Below are 26101 nucleotides of genomic sequence, written 5' to 3'. Positions count from 1 at the left end.
GTCCAAGTTAAACCAACCCTTTCCAAAAAGCCACAGAAGAAGCCAAGACCAGATCCTTGGCCATACCTAGAACTGTCTTGTGGTGGTAGGTATAACAAAAGGTAATACTATGAGATAACCACATGGAAATAACCTGCTTTGATATGGGTTGTCCTTTTTTCTTATCTTCATAAGAAAACACAACTGATCAAAGTTCCTAAATGATATTCTTCTGTCAAGCTAGCACCCAAGTTGTATGTGAACATCCAAGGCATGGTGTGTACTCTTTCTCCCTCATCTTTAGGTTCTGGAAAGAAGATAGGAAGAGGGATAGCTTAGCTCAAAGTAAACTCAGACACCACTTTACACATTCACTGAATATAAGACAGGACTGACCCACTGTAAGAGTTTGCAACTCAGATACTCTTCTTGCAGAGGACAGAACAATAAGGAACACTTTTCCAAGTTAAGAACCTCACGTCAGCCTGATGAGCCAGACAACCTTCATCCAATGATATGCTAATGTGTAGTTGGGCCTCTTGCTGATCAACATACACTGAACTGTCTGCCCTAGACAATTTCTTCCCAGTGCAGATGTCTCCATGGTCACCATTGCTGGTGTTGCTGAAATGGGTGTAAGAACAGTATGACTTGTTAAGCAAGTTTGTTGGTTGAACCAACAATAAAGGTACTTTCAACAAGACCTGGACAGTGACATTATGTGGTGTAATGGATCCCATATCTGTGTCCATTGAACTCTGAGGATCCATTGAAGAATTCTTATGTGAAAATCTGTATCAAGGCTTCCATCAGACCTAATATCACTATGATAAATGCAGCTGGGGGTGTCTGATGACTGATAAGAGTGCTGACAACCTCTAGAACTGTTGCACCCTGTCAAACTCATAGTACCCTCTTATGTATTTCAGAGCCTTAAGCACAATCTCATTTAAAAAATTCCATCATCCTGGTGACTGCGTCTCCAAATTAAATTTCTTCAAAAGGAGTATCAGGACTATTAGATTCCTCTTCCTCTCACACCTAGTCTAAATTAGAAGGAATATGGGAAGATTAAGCAAGTGATTCTTCCTCCAATTGCTCCTTAGAAGAATCCTGTTCCCTGAAGTATAGGACCAAGGGGGTGCTTGAACAGAATCCCCTGAGGAAGTTTTAATGCTATCAAAGTATTAAACAAATCATGAGTACAGGCCTGTCGCTCACTCTGTGGATCCCTAGAAGCAAGAGAAAAGTTTAGTTTTTTGTTTCTTCTTTAAAGGAACATCTGCCCTATAAAATTTAGAAGGCTCTGACCCAGGATGGCATTCAATAACTGTAGTAGGAACTTTTTCCCCTAACTAAATTCTGCGGAAAATCCCTTGGCCCCTCGGAAATAATCAACGGTGCTTCCCCCTGAATGTCCAAAACAAACACCTGCAAGGCCTCAGCGGATGTGCTGCAAGCCAGATCCTCAATGGCCTCCAACCCAGTCGTGCCAGAGGAATCCAACAACAAAGCCGGGCAAGCCTCTGAGTTCTCATCAACCACAGGAGAAATGCCCAGCAGAGGTTGAACAGTGGAAGATTCCGGTCTAAAATTTTTAACCTCCTTCTTCCCTAACGGCTGAACCCTCGGGATGGGAAGTTCCTTCCATTGTATATTTAGCAAGAAGCTTAAGGTGCCAGTTCTCAAGATACAAAGAAAGGGATGAAAGCCTACTATGAAGGGTTTTCAGTACAAAAGCCTGACAAATTGGACAGGTCATACAGTTGTGAGAAGCTACTAGGCAAAAAAACAAAATAAAAAAAAAAACAAAGACACTATCATGGTGGTCTTTATGGGGAATCTGTCTCCCGCTCTGTCATTTACCCTTCCTGGATGACATTAACCCCACCAGAGCTACAAAAAAGCTAAGAAAAAAAAACGCAATGGGGTACTTATCTGCAATGGCTCAGTACGAGCAGGAAGACGTAGATGTTGAGACCGATTATCTGGAGATGAATTCAAACTGGCAGCAAAGAAATTCTGAGGATGGCACATCCGGACATCACCTTTATGCCCTATGCTATGCAAGGAGCATATGTGTGATTTTCGGTATACCTTAAAGCAACAGTAGGCTTTGGTATACTGGCCGATGTCGGGCTAGCCACTGCAAGAAATCCCCTTATATTAGGGATACTTCATCAGTAAATGTAAGGACATCTGTTATACCCTGTCTGAAGGTAGATTTGTTCCCATTGTTGTACTGTCCAGGTGTCATCCAGTGAAAGTTAGTTGTTGCACTGCCTCTGATTTAGATTTCTGAAGGTTTATGAATATTCCCAAGGACAAGCGCATCCAGAGTAAGTATTCCCTTGCTTTGATAGAAGACCCCTATGAGGTTCATAGTTAGGTAACTAGGCTATCTGCCCAAAGGCATTTAAAAGCCTAGCCAGAATGTGTTGGTTTTCACCACCACCTTAGATTAGTTCCCTGTGCCTCTGTCCAGCAGAGCCACTGAAGTGATCCCCGGGGTAAACTTTCTCTTTCCAATCTACTCGTCAAGGTTTCTCTTGAAGAGTGTTAATGAGGAGCTCTGCCTAATGTAGATTGGAATCTTGTTCCAAAGCATGGGAAGTCTCTGGGACAGGAATCTATCCCTCCAGCACGTCCTATTTATTGTTGTGGTGAGGTTTAGATCCCTAGAGCCTGTGGCTTAAGGGGATAAGGTTTTCTTTAGGTGGAGCATGTCCATCAATTCTGGGTTGGACATGGCCTTGTTTGTCAGGCAGAGATCATCTCTGAGTAGGTGGTATGCAACAGAGTACAGCTGGAGGTTCTTCAGTCGAGCTGCATAGGGCATCTGTTTGAGGCCAGTGATCCTCTTGGTGAGATATTTCTGTGGTCTTTCCAGCTGTTGCACATGTCTTGTAAGGTACATTCCAAATGGGACATTGTACTCTATGATGGGTCTGATGAGTGATGAGTAGAGGGGCACAATGACCTCTTTTGATCTGGATGCGAATCCTTTTGTAATTAGGTGGGCCACATAGAAGGATTTTCTAACCACTTTGGCTATGTGATTATCAAAGGAGAGATTGCTATCTACTTGGGTCCCCATATCCCTTATTACGTTTTCCGTATTTAGGGGACTACCACCTATGTGGTAGTTTGTGGTTACTTTGTTTTTTCCAAACGGAATGACCATGCACTTTTTGGCATTTAGCTTGAGGCCATGATTTTGACACCAGGTATCCATCTCAGTGAGATCCTTTTGGAGGATGTCTGTGTCAGCTGGAGAGTCAATTATAGCCCATAGTTTGCAGTCGTCTGCGAACTTGGTCAGCCATAGTCCTCCTGTGCTTGCTTGTACCTCAGAGAAGTACATGCCGAACAGGAGGGGTCCTAGGACTGAGCCTTGGGGAATGTCACTTGTAAGCAGTTTAGAGTCAGACCTAGCTTCCGCAACTCTCACCATGTGGGTTCTGTCCGTGAGCCAGTAGGCAACCCATCTTGTGACGTAGCGGTTTATGTTCAGGCTGGTGAGCTTGTCTATAATACCAGAATGGGAAATGATGTTGAAGGCCTTTGCGAGGTCTAGGTAGGCTGTGTGTACCACCTTTCCCTAGTCTATAGCCTTGGTAACTGGCTCATAGAAATCCACCAGTTTAGGAGGCATGATCTGCCCTTAACAAAGCCAAACTGGGTAGGGTTCAGTGTTTGGAGGTTCCCAATGTCTCTGTTAATGAGTTCCATGATGATGTGCTCCATAACCTTGCAGACCAAGCTAGTCAGGCTTATAGGGCGATAGTTCCCGGGGTCTGTTGTGGCTCCACCTTTGTGGAGCGGAATAACTGTTGCTGTGCACCACTCTATGGGTACATAGCCTGTAGAAAAGCTGAGTTTGAATAGTGCGTTTAGGTGAGGGGTTAGTTCATCTTTGAGCTTGTGTAGGACGCAGCCTGGAACACTGTCCGGTCCCACTGATGATTTGTTTTTGGTATTGGAGAGGGCTGTTTTAACCTGAGTATCTGTGATTTCAGGGGCTCTACTTTCTTCTGGTATAGTTATGGTCCCTTTTGGGGGTGAGAGGGGGGTGAAGTTTGCACTGAACCTGTCTGCCAGGATGTTGGCGATATCGGTCGGTTCAGTGTATTTTGTGCCACTCTGCACCAACTCTAAGCAGATCTGAGCATTGCCACTTAGATTCTTGACATAGCTAAAGAATACCTTGTGGTTATCTTTGGAGTCCTTGGCAACTTTTCTTTCGAAGCTCACCTTGGATGATTTTATGAGGGATCATAGTTTCTTGTTGATACTGATCAGGGATGTCTTCCCTTCTTGGGATTTTACTCTTTTCTGTACTAGTTTTCTCCTTATATTGTATAGCTTGTTTATGGCAGGGGTCCACCAGACTGGTTTCCTTTTCTTGGAGGAGTGAGTCTTGGTTTTGCTTGGGATAGCACGATCCATGCATTTTTGTAGGTGCTCGTAGAATGCATTAGTAAAGGATTTTGCAGCTTGGACAGCATTATCCTTTAGCATGGGGGCTTTGAAACTTTCTACCTCGGTCTTAAGTAACATGAAGTTTGCTTTTGAAAAATTTTTCAGAGTGGTTTCCTTGTCCGGGGGTGGGTGCGGAATGTGGATATCCAAAGTGATTTGTTTATGGTCAGATCTAACCAGCGAGGGGTTGACCTCCAGTGTGGAACACCAGTCGCCCATGTTGGTGATGATCAGGTCCAATATGTTGTCACCTCTGGTGGGAGTGTTGACCAGTTGATCCAGGGCGTTTGAGTTTATAAATTCTAGGAAATGTTGGGCAAGGGAGTTAGTACTTGAGTAGTTCTCCCAGTTAATGTTTGGGTAATTGAAATCACGCAATATTAGGGTGTTTGGTAGGACCTTTACGTTTCCCAGTGTTTCCAGAAATGTGGAATGGGGGTCCTGGGACATGGTGGGTGATCTGTAGCAAACTACAATTTGAATTGCAGTTTTGCCCATTGTTAGTTGCATGTGGATGATCTCTGAAGCATCGTGTTGTGCCACTAACCTGGAGGTGTGGGTATCCTTGATGAATATGGACACACCCCCACCTTTTGTATTTTGGTCCGGGTTCTGTGGCCAAAATGTATGGTATGAGTTGTAGCCTGGTAGTACTGGGGTGCTCTCTGGAGCCTTAAAACCAGGTTTCTGTTACTGCACATATATCGACTTTCTCCATACTGAGGAGTGCCTCGAGTGCGTGCATTTTGAGGTTTAGGCTTCTGGCATTGAGTAGCATTACCCTCAGTTTTTTGTTACTTGTGCTATTTATGACGGTGGGTTTGTCTTTTGATCCTTGCCTAAAAAAGGCACTATGGGGGTGACAAGAGCCATGGCCAGTATTCGAAAGCCTAAGGGTGACAGGTGCAAGCCATCTCTAATGAAGCAGCGTGGCTTGTCGAACATGTCATCCCAGGTGGATAGACACTGGATCCCCTTTGAATGACACCAGAAACTTAGCCAATTGTTGAAATTGATAATTTTTTCTTTACACCGTGGTATCATTCTTGGTGAGGGCAGGATGCCACTCAGGGTCATACCGGCCTGGGCTACGTGATCAGAGAGCTCTTCGACGTCTCTTTTCATGAAGTCCAGGGAGGTACAGCTCAGGCCATTCAAACCAACGTGGACAATGACAGAGTCATATTTGTACTTGTTCTGGAGTGACCTGAGTGCTTGTGTTATGTGGTGGATCCTGGCACCCGACAGACAGCTAACATTAACTTTCTCCTTATTCAGCCTAGTGAGTGGGACGTCAATGTGCCTGACTATAGAGTGACCTATTACTAGTATGTTGGGTATGTTATTTTGCCTTAAGGGCTGTGATTGCTCGGCACACTGGTTTTGTGAAGTATGTGTTTCATGGTTTGTGTTGGGGGTGGAGGTTGCTTGGATGTCTGCTTTGGAGGTCTCTGTTGCTTTTGCAGATTTTTATTTAGAGCCTCCGAGTATGTTTTCGTATATTTATGTGTTTTTTTTGCCGGTGCTGGTTTAATGGGTCTATGTGAGACTGGTGGTGTGATGCAAGTATTTCCCTTCTCCTCCTGACTGTTGATCCAGTCTTGGGTTGAGAGAGCTTAGCCTCCAGTTTGGCTGTATAACTGCATCTCCCGCATGTATTAGTGTTTGGTGGTATGCGGAGAGGGTTGTCCGAGTACATGAGGCAGTTGTAACTGCCTCAAAATGCCCAGATTCACCAGTTGGACTGGAGAGTACACCTGAAACTGCCCTTTGGACATGCCTGGATAGGTACAGTGAACTGATTTACTGAATGGCTGGTAAGGTCGAACAGAGAGCCTTGTCCTTCTGTACAGTATAGGGGGTCTTAGCTATTAGTCAGTTATAGGTCACAGCTATTAGTCAGTTATTGACATATAGAAAGTTTTTGATCTTTAACAGTTGGAGGGGAGCTGCAGCTGGAGCTTTGCACTCTGGTAACACTCTGGGGGCTGTGGTGACTCCAAAGGGCAATGCTCTGAATTAAAATTGACTGGCTTCCTCCTGTAATCAGGAAAGGACTGACTGCACTGTGCCCATCCAAAAGTGTTTTTCATAACAAACTGGTTCAGCCAAGTGAGGTCCAGTATTATCTACTCAAGGTCCAGTATTGGCTTGAGGTCCCTTGTTTTCTAAGGCAACAAGAAGAGCATAGAGGAAAACCCAGATCCTTACTGGTCTAGTGGGATCTACTGAATTGCTTTTTTTTGCAGAAGATTTTTATGACTTGCAATAAAACCTGTTTGATGGTGTGGAACATCCAGGAGTGGTAAGGATAGCATGGGGGGAGAAGCCTACAAACATTGCTTCTTTGATCCAACTCTCTACAGTTCTTGTAGAAGGAAATCTGACCCCTGGCTACCTCCAGAAGTGGATAATCGGGTAGTCCTTCAAGGATTCAACTAACTTTTCTTGAAGGATAAGTCACAGAATCCTTGGTTCAGTGGGCCACTTTAGAGCAGAAGACATCAGCAAACTCACTGCATTCTCATGGGTCTCTACTTCACTGTTTATACTGAGGCTCTTGGGATTTGCAAAATCACAGGTTCCTCACAGCCTGTTGACCCCAATCAAAGGAGCTTTGGGGGGGCTGATAACCAAACTCTAACAGCCAAGATTGTCTTGCCTTTCTGCTCACTTTCCATTAACAATGATTTAACTTTTGATCCACACAATGTGGACCCATCAAAGGGGGTATTTATAAATGCCACCTTGAAATGGTTTGCAGATCTGGCTAGTCTGAACTAAGCCTGTCATATCTCATCTTGATGCCTCAACCAGCTGCTCTTCCTGCTCTATCTGCTACATTGTTAGAGTATAGCCATGGTGTTCATAGTTGACCACCTGTGACTTTAACTGCTTTTGGGTATTTCCCAGCAGTAACCTCTTAAGGAGTTCTAGGGTCTCGTCGGCTATTTCACTCTATATCCTAATCATACGCATTAAGTAAATTATGGAACATACTGCAAATGTACTTGAGACACAAACTTGTTTGCCTAAATGATCCATCATTCTGGGCTCCTTGTTTGAAGAATGAAGAGCTTGAGCATCCTCAGGGGTCTTTCTTTTTGGCAGCTGACAGCATTACGTAGTCTACAAGTGTTCCCTAGTTCTAATGGGGCCTGTCCTTGGGAGTGCACAGAACTCTTATCTGGTTTGCATGAAATGGGTTCTGCAAAGTCAGGCTCCCTTCACACACGCACACATTGCCTAACAAAGTCCATCAACTTTTTGAGTGATGGGATCATCCAAGCTGTTGGTGGGGTGGACTAGAATGCCTCTTGGAGGTGGGGTCCTTAGGCCAAGATTCCCTCCCCTGTATCATCTCAAGGATCTCCCCATATTTGTGGTGTTCTGAATGGGGGAAGCCTCTCCTACACTGAGGACCATTTTTGGGGTGTGCAATTTGGAAGGAGACTACAGGTGCTTCCTCTTGAATGTCCTCTTTCTGGGTATCCTCGGGGGGGGGGGGTCAACTGAAGGATCAGAGAAAACTCATCCCTGGACTTTCTAAGTACCAAGGGTTCTTCCAGTCCTGGATAAGAGAGAAGTGATGACGAAAAGTACCAGACTGGGTGATATGTACAGAAAGGGCCAACAAAATGTGTTTTTTTCCATATCCAAAAAGAATCATAGTTCTTCCTGGCAACAATTCCCCTAACTCAATTGACATCAGAGGCAACACTGTTGATACCAAGGGTCATTATTGATACATAAATCAACAATGACTCTTTGACCCCCATAGCAATAGGCACCAAACCCAGGGCTGACAATGAAGAGTGGGCCTTCGGCACTAAGGCCTCAAATGCGCACTAGACTGGCACTGAGAACTGTGGGGGGGTGTCAAGGTTGATCTCTGTGTCAAAGACAACTTCAAGTCTATGGACTACTGATGCCAATGGAACCGACTCCAAAGCCACTGGTACTGAGGGGGACTATACTGCAGAGTATGTCGCAGGCAGTGCTAAGAGAAAAGCTACGGCTTCCACTGTCAGTCTCAGTTCTCAGACTTGGCCCAGAGAGGGAACCTTTGAGGTGGACTGCATGGGCTTGTCGCAAACCACCCTGGAAATAGAGGACTCAGAGATGATGACTAACTTTAGTTGGGCATATACAAAGCCATCATCATCTTTTCTCAATCCAGTGGGACAGAGTGGTTATGCACAGACCTAGAGGATACTGATGGACACAGCTGATACTGGTCTTGAATGCAAAATCTTAGACAAGTTGTGCTCCAAAGAGAAGTTGCCCATTCTCCTCTTCGGAGAAGAGTCTGAAGAAAAAGAAAGCTCAGGCCTGGCAATGACAGAAGGATGGGTTGTAGGAGGCAGGGAAAGGGCACAAGAAAGCATAGGCTGTGATGGATGGGTTGCCTCTAACATGGGTGTGTCTACTGACGAATGAGCTATCAGGGAAAACTCATTGCCTTCCTGAAGTTTCTGCTTATCTTTCTTCTTTTCAGGACACAGGTTGTCCTTTGGAGGGAGGGGGGGTCCCTTTTTAATAATACTCTTAGTATCAGTTTATTTCTGCTATTCAACAGTTTTCTTTGGCTGAATTTTTCTGGAAATACTGCAGTCAGCTCCTAGATTTCTGACCCCAGGCAGACTACACAAAGTTCACAAAATTACAGGATCATAGGATGTTACTAGGCTAATGATCCCAGGGCCCTTATATAGCTAAGTTTATATAGCTAAGTTTTACCCTTATTTCCATGATCAGCACCTATCACTTCTGTCCAAGAGGGACAAAGGTGGAACCCCTGGAGTGAACTTACTATAGTTTTGAACAGGAAGAATATATAAACAAAGAAGTTGAGGAAGCTAGTTTTGAACATGTGAATAATTATTCACACAATTTGGAAATGGAAGTTAGTGACAATGGTGTTTTTAGTTATGTTTTGGCTTTTGACAATAATGACAATCTTATTACAAATCAAGTGACACACAATTTGGAATTTTCAAACATGCATTGTGAAATTATTACTGAAGGAGGTTTTTCAGTATATAATTATTCAGACAAAATAATAAATGAAAATTATTTGTCACTTTTTAAGAAAGGTTTTAAATTTATCCCTACTTTTAAGCTTGATGTAGGTAAGATTTTATTAAGTTTTAGGCTTTATACAAGATTGTTAAATTTAAAAATGTTTTTTCACAATCAAGGTGATACATGGAATAAAGAATCGTCCAGTTTTACTCTTAAAAGATCCAGCACGTTTGTACCACCAGCTAACCCTATGATTCACCTATTTGAGATGTTATGTGATGTACAAATAAGAAAAGTTTTGAAAACAAATGATATACTTAATGAGAATTTAACTTCAGCTGAAAGATTTTGTCTAAATGAAATATGTACTAACAACAAATATAGAATTATGAAACCCGATAAGGGAGGGGGGGTTGTTATTATGAGTAAGGACGATTGCAAAAACAAAATGATGCATATGCTCAATGATGAAGCTACCTATACTAGAGTCTCTAGAAATGATATGATTAAGGCATACACAAAAATTGACTGGCAGCTGTATGAATTCTGGATGGATGGTTTTATTAACAAGGAGGAATATGATTACTTGACAGTAACTTACCCTGTTACACCAAAAATATTTGGTATACCCAAAATACATAAAGAAGTTTCTAATCCTCCACTCAGACCCATAGTAGCTGCAAAATTATTAAAACTGGAGGCTATAGCACATTATATTGATATAAATTGTAAAGAAGTACTGGATAACATAAATTACATTTTAAAAGATTCGTGGCATTGTCTTGAAATATTGCATGACTATAAGGGCAAAATTTCTATGGACACATATTTGGTGACTATAGATATTATTAATCTATTTGCAGTGATACCCCATGACATAGGGCTTGAAATGTTTGAAAATAGTCTTGTTATGTATGGTAAACACCACACGGTGAAAAGAAAGTTATTAATTGACCTTATGGAAATGGTACTTCACAACAATTTCTTTCAACAAGATGGTGAATATTTTAAACAGAGTTCAGGTGTTGCGATGGGAGCTAGGTGTGCTCCAGTATACGCAAATTTAGTTTTAGCTAAATGGGAGCAACAATATGTATTGAGTAGTGATTTTTGGTCAAAAGTGGTGTTATATGTAAGATTTTTGGATGACATACTATTGGTTTGGAAAGGAAAGAAGGAAGAGACGATAGCATTTATAGACTATTTGGGAAATACAACTTCCTTTTTGAAATTTACCTATGACAGAGGTGGACAAATGCGAGTATTTGGATCTAAATATTTATAAAAAAGAAGGAAGTATTGAATCCAACGTATTTCGTAAAAAAACATTTTCAAATTCATACCTGCATTTCAAAAGTTGCCACCCTTATTTTCAAAAACGAAATCTGGTGAAAGGCCAAATGGTGAGAATGTCAAGAATTATTAGTGAGGACCTTGTATTTACAAATGAGTTGAATTTTTTATGTACTATGTTTACAGATAGAGGTTACCCAGATTATCTTTTAAACAGTATAAAAAAAGAAATTTTGAACAAAAGGAAAGATTATTTTAGACCTATTTTAAAAGCTGGTAAAGTTCACAATGGTAACAAGGCAACTACGAACAAAAATATGACATGCTCATTTACCTTACCATTTAATGACAGTACCAAATATGTAACAGAAGTGGTAAAGGAAGCATGGGACAGAGTTTTTAGTAATGATCCAGATATGATGGAAAAAATAGGAAAAGCTCCCACAATTGTATATAGTAGGGGTAAAAATTTAAAAGATATTTTTGAGTATGAAGAAATGTACAAAAGGTCATGTATGAAAAAATGTGGCTTTTGTAAAACTTGTAAATATATAAATGATGGGCCTTATGTTGCTATAAAAGGATTTAATAGGACTATCAGATGCCCAGGTTATGTAAATTGTAACACCAAGCAAGTGATCTACATAGCCACATGTCTGTCCTGCACTGCATTTTATATAGGTAAGACTATAAGGAAACTTAGAGAGAGAATTAATTAGCATAATAGGGACATAAGGAATAAAAAAAAAATGCACTGTATATGCATAGTACAACATGTCCAGATTTTTACAAATTTTTGTTTTTTGTGATTGATAGAGTATCTGAAACATGTGTTAAAGAAGGAGATGTAAATAATCTTTTGGAGATGAAAGAATGTTTATGGCAATTAAGATTAAATGCTAGTAGTAAACCAGGCATTAATGAATACATCTCCATTAGTAGTTTCCTGAAAATGAAATCTTATATTATCTAGTTGGGATTTTATGTATTATATATGTTAGGAACTGCTTTTTCTTTTAAAACACATTTGGTTAAGCCATATGGTGGTATTAACATCACATTGACCATTTTATATTATTTTTCATAATAGTACTTGAAGCATTTTTACTTACACAAGCTTTTTTAAAATATATATTTCATATATTTTATATATACATTTTTTATATACTGGTATAATTTTAACATATATATTTATTACATACCTATTTATATATTTATATCACATATTTATACAAACCTTTTATAAAAATATATTGTAGTCATTTTATTCAGTCAATAGTACATTACAAGATACTTATGTTCTTTTATATATACTCAACATTCATTTATTATTTATTATTTTTTATTACATATTGATTTCTGCTTTGATATCACCCTTTTAACTACAAATGAGAAGTTTTATTATGTATTAAATGAAGGTGTCATTGTTTATAAGTGTTTAATTTTCATGCACAATCAATTTTACTACTAATTGAAGTCAATTTAGTTACTAGTATATAAGACAGCTGCTCCTTTGATTTTGTACTCTGATGAAACCCAGCAAAGAGTTGGGTGAAAGCGTTCAGTGGATATTATGTTCGTTTTATGTGTATTAAATATTAGAGTGATTCAGTGATCTGGTGTTGCTTCTATTTTCATTTACAAGTTTTTCGAATTTTTTATAATATCCATCACTGGTTTACTGAGGGATGGTAAAGGAGAGATTAGGTAATTAGCCAGGCTGCTAGATTCAGTGTTTGAAGCTGAGGGTGCCGGATCTGGTTCTCCTGCTGAGACAATAGGGTAGGAGTCTGAGGCAGGTGCCATGGGGCCAACAGTGACACACTGTGCAGGAGGGGGTACCAGTGTTGGCGTGGCCAGTCTGGTGCAATCAAAATCGTCCTTGGTTTGTCTTGTTTGATCTTTAGTAGTACTTTGGAAAGCAGAGGCAGAGGCTGAAAGACAGAGCATCCACTTTCCAAGCTTGTTTGTGAGGAGTCCTGGTGCACAATTTGACCAATTGATAGTTCTGGGGGGAGGCAATCCGGTCTATATCTGGGCTCCCCCATTTGCTTGTCAACATGTTGAAAATCCTTGGTTCCAGTTTCCACTCGTGTGGGTCCATGAGATTTCGGCTTAGTTCGTCTGCCAGTGTATTTAGTTTTCCTGGCAGGAAATGAGCTTGAAGATGCACTTGGTAGCTCAGGGCTGTGTTCCAGAATGCCATGGCTAGTCTGCAGAAGGGGGTAAGAATGTGTACCTCCCCGCTTGTTTATGTACCACACAACAGTGGTGTTGTCCATCTTTACCATTAATTGTCCTGGAAGAATGTGGTCCTTGAAGGTGGTCAGAGCATTCTGTACAGCTAACATTTCTTTTTGATTGATATACAGGTGCATTTGACTTGGGTTCCATTTGCCCTGAATGCACTTCCCTGCCAGGTGAGCCCCTCATGCATAGTCTGATGCGTCTGTTGTTAGGGTTTGGGCGGCAGGGGGTAGTGTGAATGGTAGTCCCTTGTTTAGGTGGCAGGCCTCTGCCCACCAAAGAAACTCTAGGCGTAGGCAAGGTATGATAGGAATCATTGCTTCTAGATCCTGAGAATGTTAACACCATAGGCTTTTTAGATACCATTGTAGTTTCCTCATATGCAGTCTTGCATATGGAATTAGAAGAATGCAGGAGGCCATGAACCCCAAGGCTTGTAGTATTTGCCTCGCAGATAGCATGGTTTTTGTGGCCACTTGTTTGAAGTAGGTTGTCAAATGAATTTGTTTCTCTGTCATGAGGAAAGCCATCTGGGAAGTTGTATTCAAGCTTGCTCCCATGAATATAATTTGATGACAGGGTACCAGGTGTGATTTCTTTTCGTTTATGGTGTACCCCAGACAAGTTAGCACCCTTCGTACAAAGGCCAGATGATTCAAAAGTATGTCCTGACTTTCTGCCTGAATTAGACAATCGCCCAGGTATGGGTATATTTGAATATTTCTTTGCCTGCAAAATGCAATGACTGGAGCTAGGCACTTTGTGAATACCCTGGGTGCAGTAGATAAGCCAAAGGGCAGTGTAGAGAACTGATAGTATGTGTAGCCTGCTTTGAAGCGTAGGTATCTTCTGCAAGATTACTTGATTGGGATGTGCAGGTATGCTTCCTTTAAATCTAGTGTTGCCAATCAGGCATCTTTGCCTAGCATAGGGAGCAACTGGTGAAAAGTCAGCATCTTGAATTTTGAAATCACCAAAAAGGTGTTTAGAGTAGACAGGTCCAGGATAGGACGCCATGAACTGTCTTTTCTGGGTACCAGGAAAAGTCTCGAGTAGAAATCTTGCCCCTTTTCCTCTTCTGGTACCAAATGAATAGCCCCCATGCTCAAGAGAGAAAGTACTTGCTTTTGGGCCTTTGCCCACTGATTTCGGGGTAGATCTGGCAATCCGCTTGGTGTTGGTAATGTGTGGAAGTGAAATCTGTATCCCTGGGACACTATATTTAAAACTCATTTGTCCTGGGTAATGAGTTCCCAGTTCTTTGCATTTAGAGTAATCTTTCCCCCCGAAGGGGCAGTTAGTTGAGAAGTGCTTGGAAGTTTTAAAAATAAGTCACTGAGACAGTTTACCACAGGGGGGAGTTTTATTACTCCCAGATTTGGAAGTGGAGGCTCCCCACTGCTTAGTCCTGTACGTACACTGGGACTGAAGCCTGGGAGCTCTGCTGGGTCTGGGTTTGGACTGAGAAGGTCTGGAAGGGGCAGGAAAGGACCACATCTTGGAAGGCCAATGCCTACTAAACCTTGGGGGTTGTACGTGTAAAAAATCTTTTAACAGTTTGCATAGATTTAGCTTTTTCCTACATCTTCTTAAGAACTTGGTCTGCCTTGTTGTCAAACAGGCAGTCCTGGTTTAAGGAAGTATCCAGTAATTTTGCTTTAACATGATCTGGCAAGGATTGCTCCTTAAGCCAAGCATGCCTTCTAAGTACAGACCCAGTTACAGCAGCCCTGCAAGATGCCTATAGTGAATCAAAACCACAGTGCAAAGTATGTTTTCCAACTTGTTCAGCTAAGTGCAGTAAATCCTGTAAATCCTTATTTTCAGCACAATCAGGAATCAACATCATTTATTGTTTCAGCAATCCAATAATATGCTGCTGATACTTTAACATATGAAACTGGCAGTTTAAGGCCCTAATGGCCAACGCTGCAGAAGTCTATATCTTCTTACCCCATCTATCCAGCGCCCTGGAGTCTCTATCAGACGGGGTAGGATTTTTGGCAGTAGTAGCTTTAATACCCTTGGGTCCCTGTGAAATGGTCTCAGGATCCGCAGTAGGATTTTTTAAAAAGGAACTTGTGAGAGTCAGGGACCCTGTCATATCTATCAGGTTTAGTACAGGAGGTATGGCTAAAGGCCTGTGCTGGAGCAGTAGTAAGAAATCCCTAAGCCTCTTTTTAGAATCAGAGAAATCCTGACCTTCACAACGAAAATGCTCTCTGAGAGTATGCAAGGTTTCACCAAAAACGAAATCCTCTGGGAGAGAAGCAGAGGGAATAGAGCCCTCAGCATCAGAATCCTCGTAGGTAGATAAGGGTAAATCCTGATCATCAGAGGAAACAGAAAATTCAGACTCTTGGTCAGAAGTATCATAAGCAAACTCAGTCCTAGGTCTCTTAGAGGGGGAAGGCTGGCTTCCCCTGATTAAAGTAATAAGGTCTTCAGCCATTCTTATCATTTGTTTTTTAGGCATAGAGGCCTGACCATGCGGTCTGGACGTCAGTTTTCTAGGCATGGTTCGAGTTTTAGGCCTTGAAGAAGAAGATGGCGTTGGTTTAATACACAGGTCAGTAGGCCTGAATACACCCTCAGAAGCTGGTGCCTGCACAGCGGCTCCGGACCCATCCAAGGTAGAGACATCCGCAGGTTCCACAGTTGAAGCATCTCGCGGCATAACAGACTCCGAATGGGTCTCAGTAGAGGCCTGCGAATCTGAAGTAGCGGGTATCAGGGGCTGCGAAAGCGCCTCACTGAGTACTGGCGAACTGGCAACTGGCTTAGGAGAAGTGACGTCGGCAGCTTTGGGCCTAGGCAGCCTGTCTCTGTCTTTATCTTTGCATTTTTTCGGAATGTCAGTAGTCAGATGGCTTACCAAAGACATATCAGGATAATTGAACCGGGCACCAAAATATTTAGAAGCAAAAATATACCAACGACGGATAGTTCATGGTTTAAATAAGGCCTAGGCAAGGAATACAGTACGAATGAAAATCTTTATGAGGTATTTGCTTTCCACAAGTAATGCAATTATTTACTTTTACTGACATCGGTTTAGAGCAAGAAAAAGTTTTCCCAATGGGGTACTTAGCTTTTAGTTGAAGACTTCGGTTCAGAAACTCGAAAACAAAAATTTCAGGAGTCGCCCGACTGGCACTTGCGAACTGCTTTTGCTTCGGGCACTGCACAGCAAGAATGATGGATGTAATGGTGTCGGCTGCATGTTTTATACCACTGACGACCAGACGTCATGGAAGAAGAGATAGCAACCAACGCAGGACACAAGACTTTGTTAATCAGGCCGACTGAGGGCTACTGCAAGCAGATAACCCCCAAATGTGATGACTGAAGCAGTGAAACACGAAGAACATCAATTATTGCAAGTGCAAAAAATATACTTACATCAACTTTGTAGGTCAGACTGTGTTAGAAGCATTCTAAACCAGGCAACAAGGAAAGAAACTCTTGAATTGAGCACAATCTTGCAAATATGTGAATTTTTATAGTCGTAGGATGAAAGACTAACCCTCAGGTAAATCAGATTAAGAGACAAATAGCAAGAATTTTGTGACTGCAGTTCTTACATAAGTGAAAAATTTAGCTTTTTCTTTGTCCGCACTGAAGACAGCACTAAAGCATAGTAGTCTACAAGTGGTCCCTTGCTCCAATGGGGCCTGTCCTTTGGAGTGCATAAAACCTGGTTTGCATGGAATGGGTTCTGCAATATCAGGCTCCCTTCACACACATTGGCTAAAAAGGTCTACCAACTTCTGTTACAAGAAACATAGCAAGATGATAATATTGTAACAACACTGTGCAAGGCACAAAATTACTGATAAATGTTGAAGACAATGTATACTAACTCTAATAACCACAATTCATAAAGGCTAAATAAGAGCAGACTTTTTAAAATCCTAACTGGTGTAAAATGGTAGATACGAGTAAGTTATTTATATAATGAAGGCAGAGATGCTGCTATTTGGAAAAGGAGGAAAAAGAAATTTGAGAAAAAGCGTGGGAAGAGACTGACAGGGTGGGGAGGTAAAGTAATGAAAAAAATATCAATTTGTGATTTGCGAGATACCTGAAAGAAACTAATAAAACTATTACATACTATAACATGACTAACAAGCTTGACTTTTATGTCATGAGACATTACTGAATAAAAATCAGTTAAAAGACACTTGAGCTGCAGAGACCTAGCTATTGTTTGAAGAAGTAGCAAAGAAATCTGGAAAGGGAAGAACAACATTATGGGAGTAGCTCTTGCTTTAAGAAGAGTAAGATGTTGCCAAAAGCTATGCACCTGCAGTAACCAGTCCTAGATATTACAGTGGATCAACCGGAATACTAGTTTACCTTGTTTTAAAACTTGTTCCTTGAAGAACTTCTACAAGCCTGTAATATGGACAAACTAGAATCTTGGAATCTCTATTTAAGGGGGAGGTGAAACAAAACTTAAAACCTGTACTGAAAAATCCTAACAGAATTTGTTTTACTCTAGGAATACTGGGGAATTTCAGATTATTTTACGAAAGCTGATCTAGCCCTTAAGGACAGCAAGGCTAGTGTGAATGTGCTTTAATGCCTACAATTTGAAACCTTTAAACATTAGCTGAAAGGGAAAGATGACCCATGGCTCTACACTCATCTGGCCTGCACAATTACTAAATTACATCCAAAGGGATGAACTAAAGGGATAAACACACACATGGCCAGTCCATAAATGTCTGCACAATTAGTAAAGCATCCACATAAGTAAGACCACCTTAAGGTGAAGAAGTATTACAGTCAAATAATCCTCATGAGGAGTTACTGAAGGTGGAAGATCTGACTCTTACATTTTACTAAAGAAAGAAGAGTGAAAAATATCAAAGGACATTTCACCTTTGTTTTTCTAAGTCCTGTTTTCTTAATGAAATGTTAGAGTCAAAAGGGAAAAATATTCCTCCCGTGTTTAGCAAAATTCTTGCAAGTACCATTAAAGGAGACAAAGGCAAAGACAAGTTCACTGCCAGACTCTATGACATGGGGATGCTGTTGATGTACAATAGGCCTATACTACTTTAGGCAATGAGAGAGGCCAACAGCATTCCAACCCTTTTTCCCACTATGTACCTGAGATTCTGGTGTTAGGGTGTCTTATCGGGTCTATAGCACATAGTCGAAGTGTCAAAACTTTGACTATGTAAATATTGAACCCAAAAGTTCGAAAACTTAAAACTCCGAACACTCAGAACAGCGATTTTTTTCCCAGGGAAAAAGATTTCTATTCTGGTACAAAACGCAGAAACACACGAACAATACATACTATTCCTAATGTGGGGGGCTTCACCCCCCCCTACTTAAATATACCAACTCCGAGATCACACCACAGTGGAGGAAATAGCAATGCCATGGAAACGACTCACCAAATTCTTTCCCTCGGAAAGAATTCTATGTCCCGCGGCTTCGTTATTTTTAGACTTCGAACTTCCCAGTTCGAAGTTTCGGCGTTCGGACATATGATATATACCAGTCTCATCAACAGTCGTGTCACTTAGAGCCAGTGTTCACACTGCAGGGTGGCTAGCCCTGCCACAAGTGAGGCAGGCCAACAATACCACAGAAATCACATTCTGTCAAGCACTGGGACAGGTGTCAGAGTAATGACTGCATTGTGTAAGTGATCTATAACGTGAGTACACTTATTTTTTTTATTATTTAACAATGGTTGACTTTGCTATAGTGGATATAATTTATCTCACAACATATACAACAATTATGGAATAAATTACCAATAGAAATGAAATGTGCTAATTCATTGTGTGGCTTTAAGCTTAAGTTGGATGAATACCTAGCAGACAGGAAGTTTATGTCTGGGATAAGGGAGTCTGCATCACTTGAATGTCTCACAACCAAAATAAATCAAACCTAATTATAACACCTAAGAAAGAAAGAATCATCTATCTTTTTGGGACTGCCATCATGAATGTGCTTGGTTACTATCCCTTAAGAAGAAGATTTCAATTTCAGAATCAGTTGGCAATGGAGCCATGAATGAAAACATAGTAAGAGGAGAGAGGAAGCAGGATCTCAACTTGAAGACACACCCTGGATCAGTGAGTAGGTAATAAGCACTGCTCTAGGAGATCCATTCACAGGGAAGAACTTCCTTAGCTCTTATGTCACACTATTTCTTCAAGACAGGGGAACTGATATCAGAGCCTACAACCACCACACATAAGTCTGAGTGACCAATGGGTGCTAAACAGATATGACAACCAATGTCACCCAGGATTCAGTCCCAATAGGCTCATGTGTCATCTTTTTGCTGTATTTTTAATGAATTAGGTGAGGTAATGCTAGATTATAGCCAAAGGAAAATTCTTGCTTGAAGACCTAAGCAGCTAACAAAACACAAGGGGCTACCACAGTCACAAAAGTCAATGAAGACAAGCCATAATCAAAGGTACTAAACCTACAGTTTCCCTTCCTGTTGCTGTATCCCTAATGCCCTCACACTATCCAACAGACTTTATGCTCTCTTTGTGTGAAGCTACTTCCCCTGGTCTTCCCCAGATTTTCATTCAGCCATGTGGTCTGTTGTCAGAAAGTCCTTGACTTTTAATCTTTTGCAAGGAGTCATTTGTTTAAACTTCTCCACCTTGCTGCAGTTCATCAGACTAGGCAATGGTAAAAGACAACAGAGACAGTATCTTTTTCTGATTTCAGAATTTGACTACCACAAACACGCTGAACACATAGGAGTCCTAATGCTACTTTCTTTCTGGCATCAAACACAAAAGTGTGTTCAGTGTGGCAACTGTTAGAAGGCAATCTTGAAAGTATGAGCAACAGGAAAGAACTGGCATATAGCTTACTGGAGGAGACCTAGACACCATAAGCAGCAAGAAAGAACTGGTATACAGTTCCTGAGTATAGTCCATAAATCTAGCATAGGGACATGAGTATTGTTTAGGCAGGTGTTAGTGGTGAGGTTTTTGTTAATGTAGCACTGAAGGCTGTACCACTGGCTGGGATCTCCCAAGAACTCTCCTTACAGAACTAAGATGATAAAATTCAGTTTGAATGGGAATTTAAAAAAAATGTTTGAGTCTTACACTGAGTTCAGAAAATCTAGTTTACATATCATGCCTTTGTGTTTTTAGAAGTTGCTGGTTCATTGGTAAGCAATGAGCTAACTGCCTAGCTAATTTTCTCAAAGGTGAGAAGCAAACCCTGTACCTTGTGCTTGTGAGGTAAACACTTTAACCATTATGCCAACCTCCTCAAAAAGAAAATTTTCATAAAAAGTTTTATTACTTACTGGCCGAACTGCAGCACTAGTTGCTGTACTTGCAAATCCCAAAGGAGGAGCAGCTTGGCTTCGTACTAAAATGAAAAGAAACAAAACAATGAAGATGAGCAGCTTGGCTTCGTACTAAAATGAAAAGAAACAAAACAATGAACATGAGCAGCCAAGTTTTTTTTTTTATATAAACAGAAAATAAAGCCAAGAGACTGAGAAATGGTGCACAAACCAGTAACCAAAATATAAATAAATGCACCACGGAAGTATCAGCAAACCAAATCACATTTATTAAAATGATTAAGCTCTTTCATACCTCCACACCAGGGACTTCATCAGAATTACCATTTAACTCTTTACATGCCACTGTATTGTTCGTGACTGGTCAAGTATTAAGCAATTACACCTTAAAATAAGTCAAGTCACCATACTGAATGTTTTCAGACTTTAAAACTGTCATAGCTAACATATAAACATACTAGTAAAATCTAAATATTTGTAAGAACAGATAACATCTTTGCTTTTTCTGTTTTGGATTTATTTCATCACAACCTGTCAGTTCTTTGTTTGAGGACTGGGGATATTGACAGAGAATCATTCAAACCTGGTGGCATACTGGCAGCAAGCCTCAACTGCTATTGCAGCTCTTTTTAACCAGTAAATTCTTCAAACCCCGCCCCCCCCTCCCCGGGTCAATTCCTAATATTCCAAATCTGAATTTGACAAATCCATAACATAATAGGGAATGCCAATAAAGAGCATTAGTCTCTTTTTTTACTTATAATTTCATAGTTTTGCTCATATATTCTGTTTCTCAAAGATCGTTCAGTTTTTCCCACATAATATGCTTTGCAGGATTCACACATAGCCAAATAAATTACCCTGGATGTAAGGCAATTCTCCTTCTTCAGTGTAACTTTACTTTTCATAATGTTATCCAGGAAGATGGAAGTTTCACTATTTATAAAGTTGCACTGTTTGCAGATACCACAAGGTTTTGTACTCGTAATGGGCTCATTGTTAATCTCCACCTTTTTCTCTAATAATGCCTTAGCATTTTTCCCTACTCTATCAGTAAATATGGGTTCTTCTCCCATCATTTTTTTTATATCACGGTTCACCCTAAAGATGTTCCAGTTCTTTTTGATAATGTCTTTAATACCACCCGAAAGAGAATTGTATAGTAGAACACATGCCTTTTCAAAATTTTTATGTTGCACAGTTTCTTGGCTATTGTTCTGCGGGGTAAGACCTATCCCTAACAGGGGCACATAATTTTACCCCATTGTTCATAAACCCTTTGAATAGTATCATCCACCAATTTGTTGGTGTGCCCTCTGTCCTTAAACATATTACCTAAATTAATTAATTATTTTTTTACATCTGCTGATTCTGATGTCATACGGGCCACTCTTATAGCCTGTCCTTTAAGCTTTTTTTCTGTGCCAAAGGATGACAGCGGGAGAAATGCAAGTAAGCATTAAAGTGTGTGTTTTTATGAAAAACATTAGATTTGAATACATTCTTTGAGCGTGAAATAGTGGTATACAGATAATTAATACTTGCACTATCACATTCAAAAGTAAACTGTGAAAAATCAGTATTGTTCAAGTATTTAATAAACTCCAATATCCTCTCTTTTGTAACTCTCCATAGAATAAAAATGTCACCCAAAAATCTAATGTATGTTACAATGTTGGCCCAATAGTGGCTATTAAACACACAACACAATTCCCACCCTAGCAATACAATGTTGGCATATATGGGGGACATGCTGTCCCCATTGCCACACCTTTTATCTGTTGGAAGTATTGGTCTTCAAAAAAAGATGTAATTGTTTTCCAAAATTAGGGCCATTAACTCACATACGAAACTTACGTCATCATGACTTGGTGATGACCGGGCATGCAGCACCTCTTCAAATAACTCCAATCCTTCTAATTTTGGAATGGATTAAAAAAAAGAAGTTATGTACTCACCATAACATTCCATCGGAGTAGTTTTACTTCATTTATCTTCAATCTGTGGGTATTCGGATCCAAGAGAGCCACATCACCAGCATCTGATCCAAGCTCCAAGTTCCTCCCCTACCCATAATGCCCCTCTATCTCCTTCCTTCCCTCAGATCGAGTTTGCTGAATCAGAAACATAAACCCGACCCAAGAAACCTTACCACTAAAGGTTCAGATAATCTAGACCAAACATAAGCCGGAGAGCCACAAGTGTGCACCTCCCCAAATATCAAAAGAGGACAATTGTGGCAAGGTTAGGGGGACGGAGGGAGGGATGGTTGAAGACAAATGAAGTACAACTACTCAGACAGAATGTTATGGTGAGTACATAACTTCTTTATCTGAAGTAGTTTACTTCATTTGATCTCCAGCCTGTGGGACAAAGTCCCGAGCTACCTTTATCTGGGTGGCCCTCATGGAAGGATATTATGGAGCACCATGGGGCCAAAGGATGCTCTACCCCTGGATGCCCTGTCCAATTTGTAATGTGAAATAAAGGTATGAGATGAGGACCAAGTAGCTGCAGAACAAATGTCATCTAGTGACACACTAGACCAGAAAGCTGCCGAAGCTGCCATGGATCTAGTGGAATGGGCTTTAATCAGGCCCGGCGCAGAGATGCCTTTGTCAGAATATGCCCGGAGAATGCACTGGGAAATCCATCTAGCAATGGTAACTTTGGAAACTGGTTTGCCTAAAAAGGGTCTCGAATAAGATACAAACAGTTGGTCTGATTTCTGGATGGGTTTCGTTCTATGCAAGTAAAACCTCAATTGCCTATGTACATCCAACAAATGTAACTTGTATTCATCTCTGTTTTGGAAATTTGGAAAGAAAACGGGAAGATTGATGGTTTGATTAATATTGTTCTCAGAAGCCACTTTAGGAAGGAAGGAAGGATTCATGTGCAGGGAAACCCTGTCCTTATGAAAAACCATATAAGGAACTTTAATGGATAAGGCTTGGAGTTCCTATATCCTCCTGGCCAAAGTAATTGCCACCAAAAATGCCGTTTTCCAAGAAAGGAATTGTAAGTCTACTGATGTCGCTGGTTCAAAGGGAAGGGAAACTAGGGCTTGTAGGACAAAAGTGAGGCCCAAGGCGGTGTTGGATCTTTCACTGGTGGTCGTAACTTAAAAGTTCCTTTAAGAAAGGTCTTACAGAGCCTAGATGAAGCTAAGGAAGCCATGTTTCAACCCACATGGAAGTTAGAAATGGCAGCCAGTTGAACTCTGAAAGTAGAACTTGCACCCTGCTGAAAAATACCAGACAAATATTCCAGAATGGCCGGAACTGGAGCTGAAAAGGGGTCTAGATTCCATTGAGAGGCCCAAACAGAGAAACATTTCCATTTACTATGGTATATCTTTCTGGTACAAGATTTATGGGCCGCCACCACACTGGATTTAACTGGAGAGGATAAACCGGGAGTCCTAATCATTACTGGAACTGGAGCAGCAAAGCTGTGAGTTTCAGACTGTCCAGGTCTGGGTGAGGAACCCCTGAAGAGTGAGAAATAAGATTTGGAACCAGAACCAAGATCTATGGAGGAACTACGAGATGAGACAACAGAGAGGGGAACTAAGACTTGACGAGCCCAGAATGGGGCAATGAGGATTACTGTGCTCCAGCCTGTGAGCTGTCTGAAGAAACTTTGCAATGAGAGGTAATGGAGGGTAAGCATAAAGGAGACCGGGAAGCCAAGCATGAACCAGTGCATCTCTGGGGGCTTCCTCCAGAGGAGGGCTCAGAACGAAGAACTCACTGCACTTCGCGTTGGAAGATCTGTTCCGGTACTGAAGGATTCAAAGACCACTTGTAAGGCATCAGAATAGTCCTACTGAGCCTGTCTGCTAGGATGCTGGACCATCCCGGAATGTGTGTTGCCAACAGAAAGCGGCCGGTGGAAACCACCCATTCCCACACTCTCATGACTTCTCGACAAATGGGGTATGATCTGGTTCCTCCCTGCATGTTGATATACCAGACCACTGACATGTTGTCCAACTGGATGGCAATAGTCCCTAGAGGAAGATGGGCATGAAGGGCCTGCAACGCTAAAAGAACCGCCCTCATCTCCAGGACACTGATATGCAAGTTGGTCTTGAAAGGGGACCACGTGTCTTGGACTGTCCTTCCTGAGCAATGCCCCCCCACCCTAGCTGGGAGACATCCGTGGTCACTGTGGTTGTGGGAAAAGATGGAAGAAAGGGACGTCCCTGGGCAAGTTCTGGGGAAAGAGTCCACCAAAGAAGTGACGCTCTGCAAGCCCAGGATATGTGTATCAGATGGGACAAGGGTAGGTACAGAAGGGACCACTGAATTGCTAACGTCCACTGGAGGACTCTCATTTGAAGACATGCGAAGGGGAGAAGATTGATAGCAGCTGCCATGGAAACCCAGGGCCCGCAGAACTGATTCCACTGATGGGCAGTGAGAATGAAGAATGTAAAATATGTGAAGTTTTAAACTGTTTACCCTTTCCGGGGTGAGGTAGACTTTCATTTGTACGGTGTCTAGCCGAGCTCCAATGAAGTGTAAGCTCTGAACTGAAGTCAGTGACGACTTATTCACGTTGATTGTAATGCACAGTCTGTTTGCTAGAAAGAAGTAATCCCTGGCCTGGCATAGTAGACCCTTGGTAGGGGCAGCAAGGAGCCAATCATCTAGGTAGGGGAAAACCTGAATACCCTGAAACCTCAGGTAGGCCGCTACCACCACCATGACTTTGAACACCCTGGGAGCTGTAGTGAGACCAAAGTGTAGGGCCCTGAATTGATAATGATTGTCCCCCAGCTGGAAGTGAAGAAATCTGCGGGAGTGCCTGCTCATTTTGATGTGATAATACGCGCCCTGGAGGTCGATCGAGCACATCCAATCTTCCACCTGCATGTACGGCAGAATGGACTGAAACGTGACCATCTGGAATTTCTCCTTGGCTACTGACAGGTTCAGAATGGATAGATCCAGAATGGGTCTTAGGTCCCCCATTTTCTTTGGCACTACAAAGAACCTGGAATAGTTGCCCAACCCAGATTGATCTGGGGGGATGGTTTGGATGACTAATTTTTTTTAGCAGCTTTTCTATCTCCAGTGCTGCTTCCTCCATCTGTGTGGGTGGAACATCCGAGAGTAGTTTGGGTTGGTAGGGTGGTGTTACAAATGGGATGGAATAACCTCTGGATATGATTTTTAACACCCAACGGTCTGTTGTAATGGACTCCACCTCCATTGGGTGTAATGAAAGATGGCACCCAACTGCCTCCAGAGATGAGCATCTGGGCAACCCCTCAGGGTTGCTGCGTGGGTCTGTCCAAGAATGGTTCTCGAGATCCAAAGTTCTTTGGACCCCCCTCTGCCTCTGGGCCGGCGTCTGTAGTAACCCCCTCTGCCACTAAGGGAAGAAGAGTCATGAGTGCCCCCGGAAAACTGAGATTTCTGGAACCACATCTTCTTTGCCCCTCGTTCATTCCTTGAGAAGGATTTCTGAGGGGGGGAGAAGCGGATCCTGATGGCAAACAGTGTCTTCCCGTCCTTCTCACTCTGGACTAGAGTCTCACGCATGGACTTCCCAAACAGGGAAGAGCCATCATAGGGAGCATTTGCAAAGGACACCTTAAAGCGTTCCGAGAAGTGACATAACCGAAGCCAGGTGTGGCGCCTCATGGCAACTCCGAACCCAGCCGCCCTATTGGCCCCTTTTGTGGCATGGGAAAGGAGACGCATAGATGTATTGGCAACCGCTTTGAGAGTGGCCATGCATGCAGAGAAA

At 41.7% G+C, this 26101-nt stretch overlaps 1 protein-coding gene across 1 annotated transcript in view; it reads right to left on the bottom strand.

Moving 5' to 3' along the window:
* SYNJ1 (synaptojanin 1) overlaps positions 1 to 26101 on the bottom strand; it is a 2168218-nt gene that overhangs the window by 385068 nt on the left and 1757049 nt on the right. The window contains exon 29 of the mRNA XM_044071423.1: positions 20336 to 20400. Coding sequence (XP_043927358.1) covers positions 20336 to 20400 — 65 coding nt within the window. The remainder of the gene's footprint in view (positions 1 to 20335; positions 20401 to 26101) is intronic.

This window comes from Protopterus annectens, chromosome 5.part0, assembly GCF_019279795.1.
Source record: "Protopterus annectens isolate FY-2018-M chromosome 5.part0, PAN1.0, whole genome shotgun sequence".
Taxonomy (NCBI): Eukaryota; Metazoa; Chordata; order Ceratodontiformes; family Protopteridae; genus Protopterus; species Protopterus annectens.
This window is presented reverse-complemented; position numbering and strand designations above follow the sequence as displayed.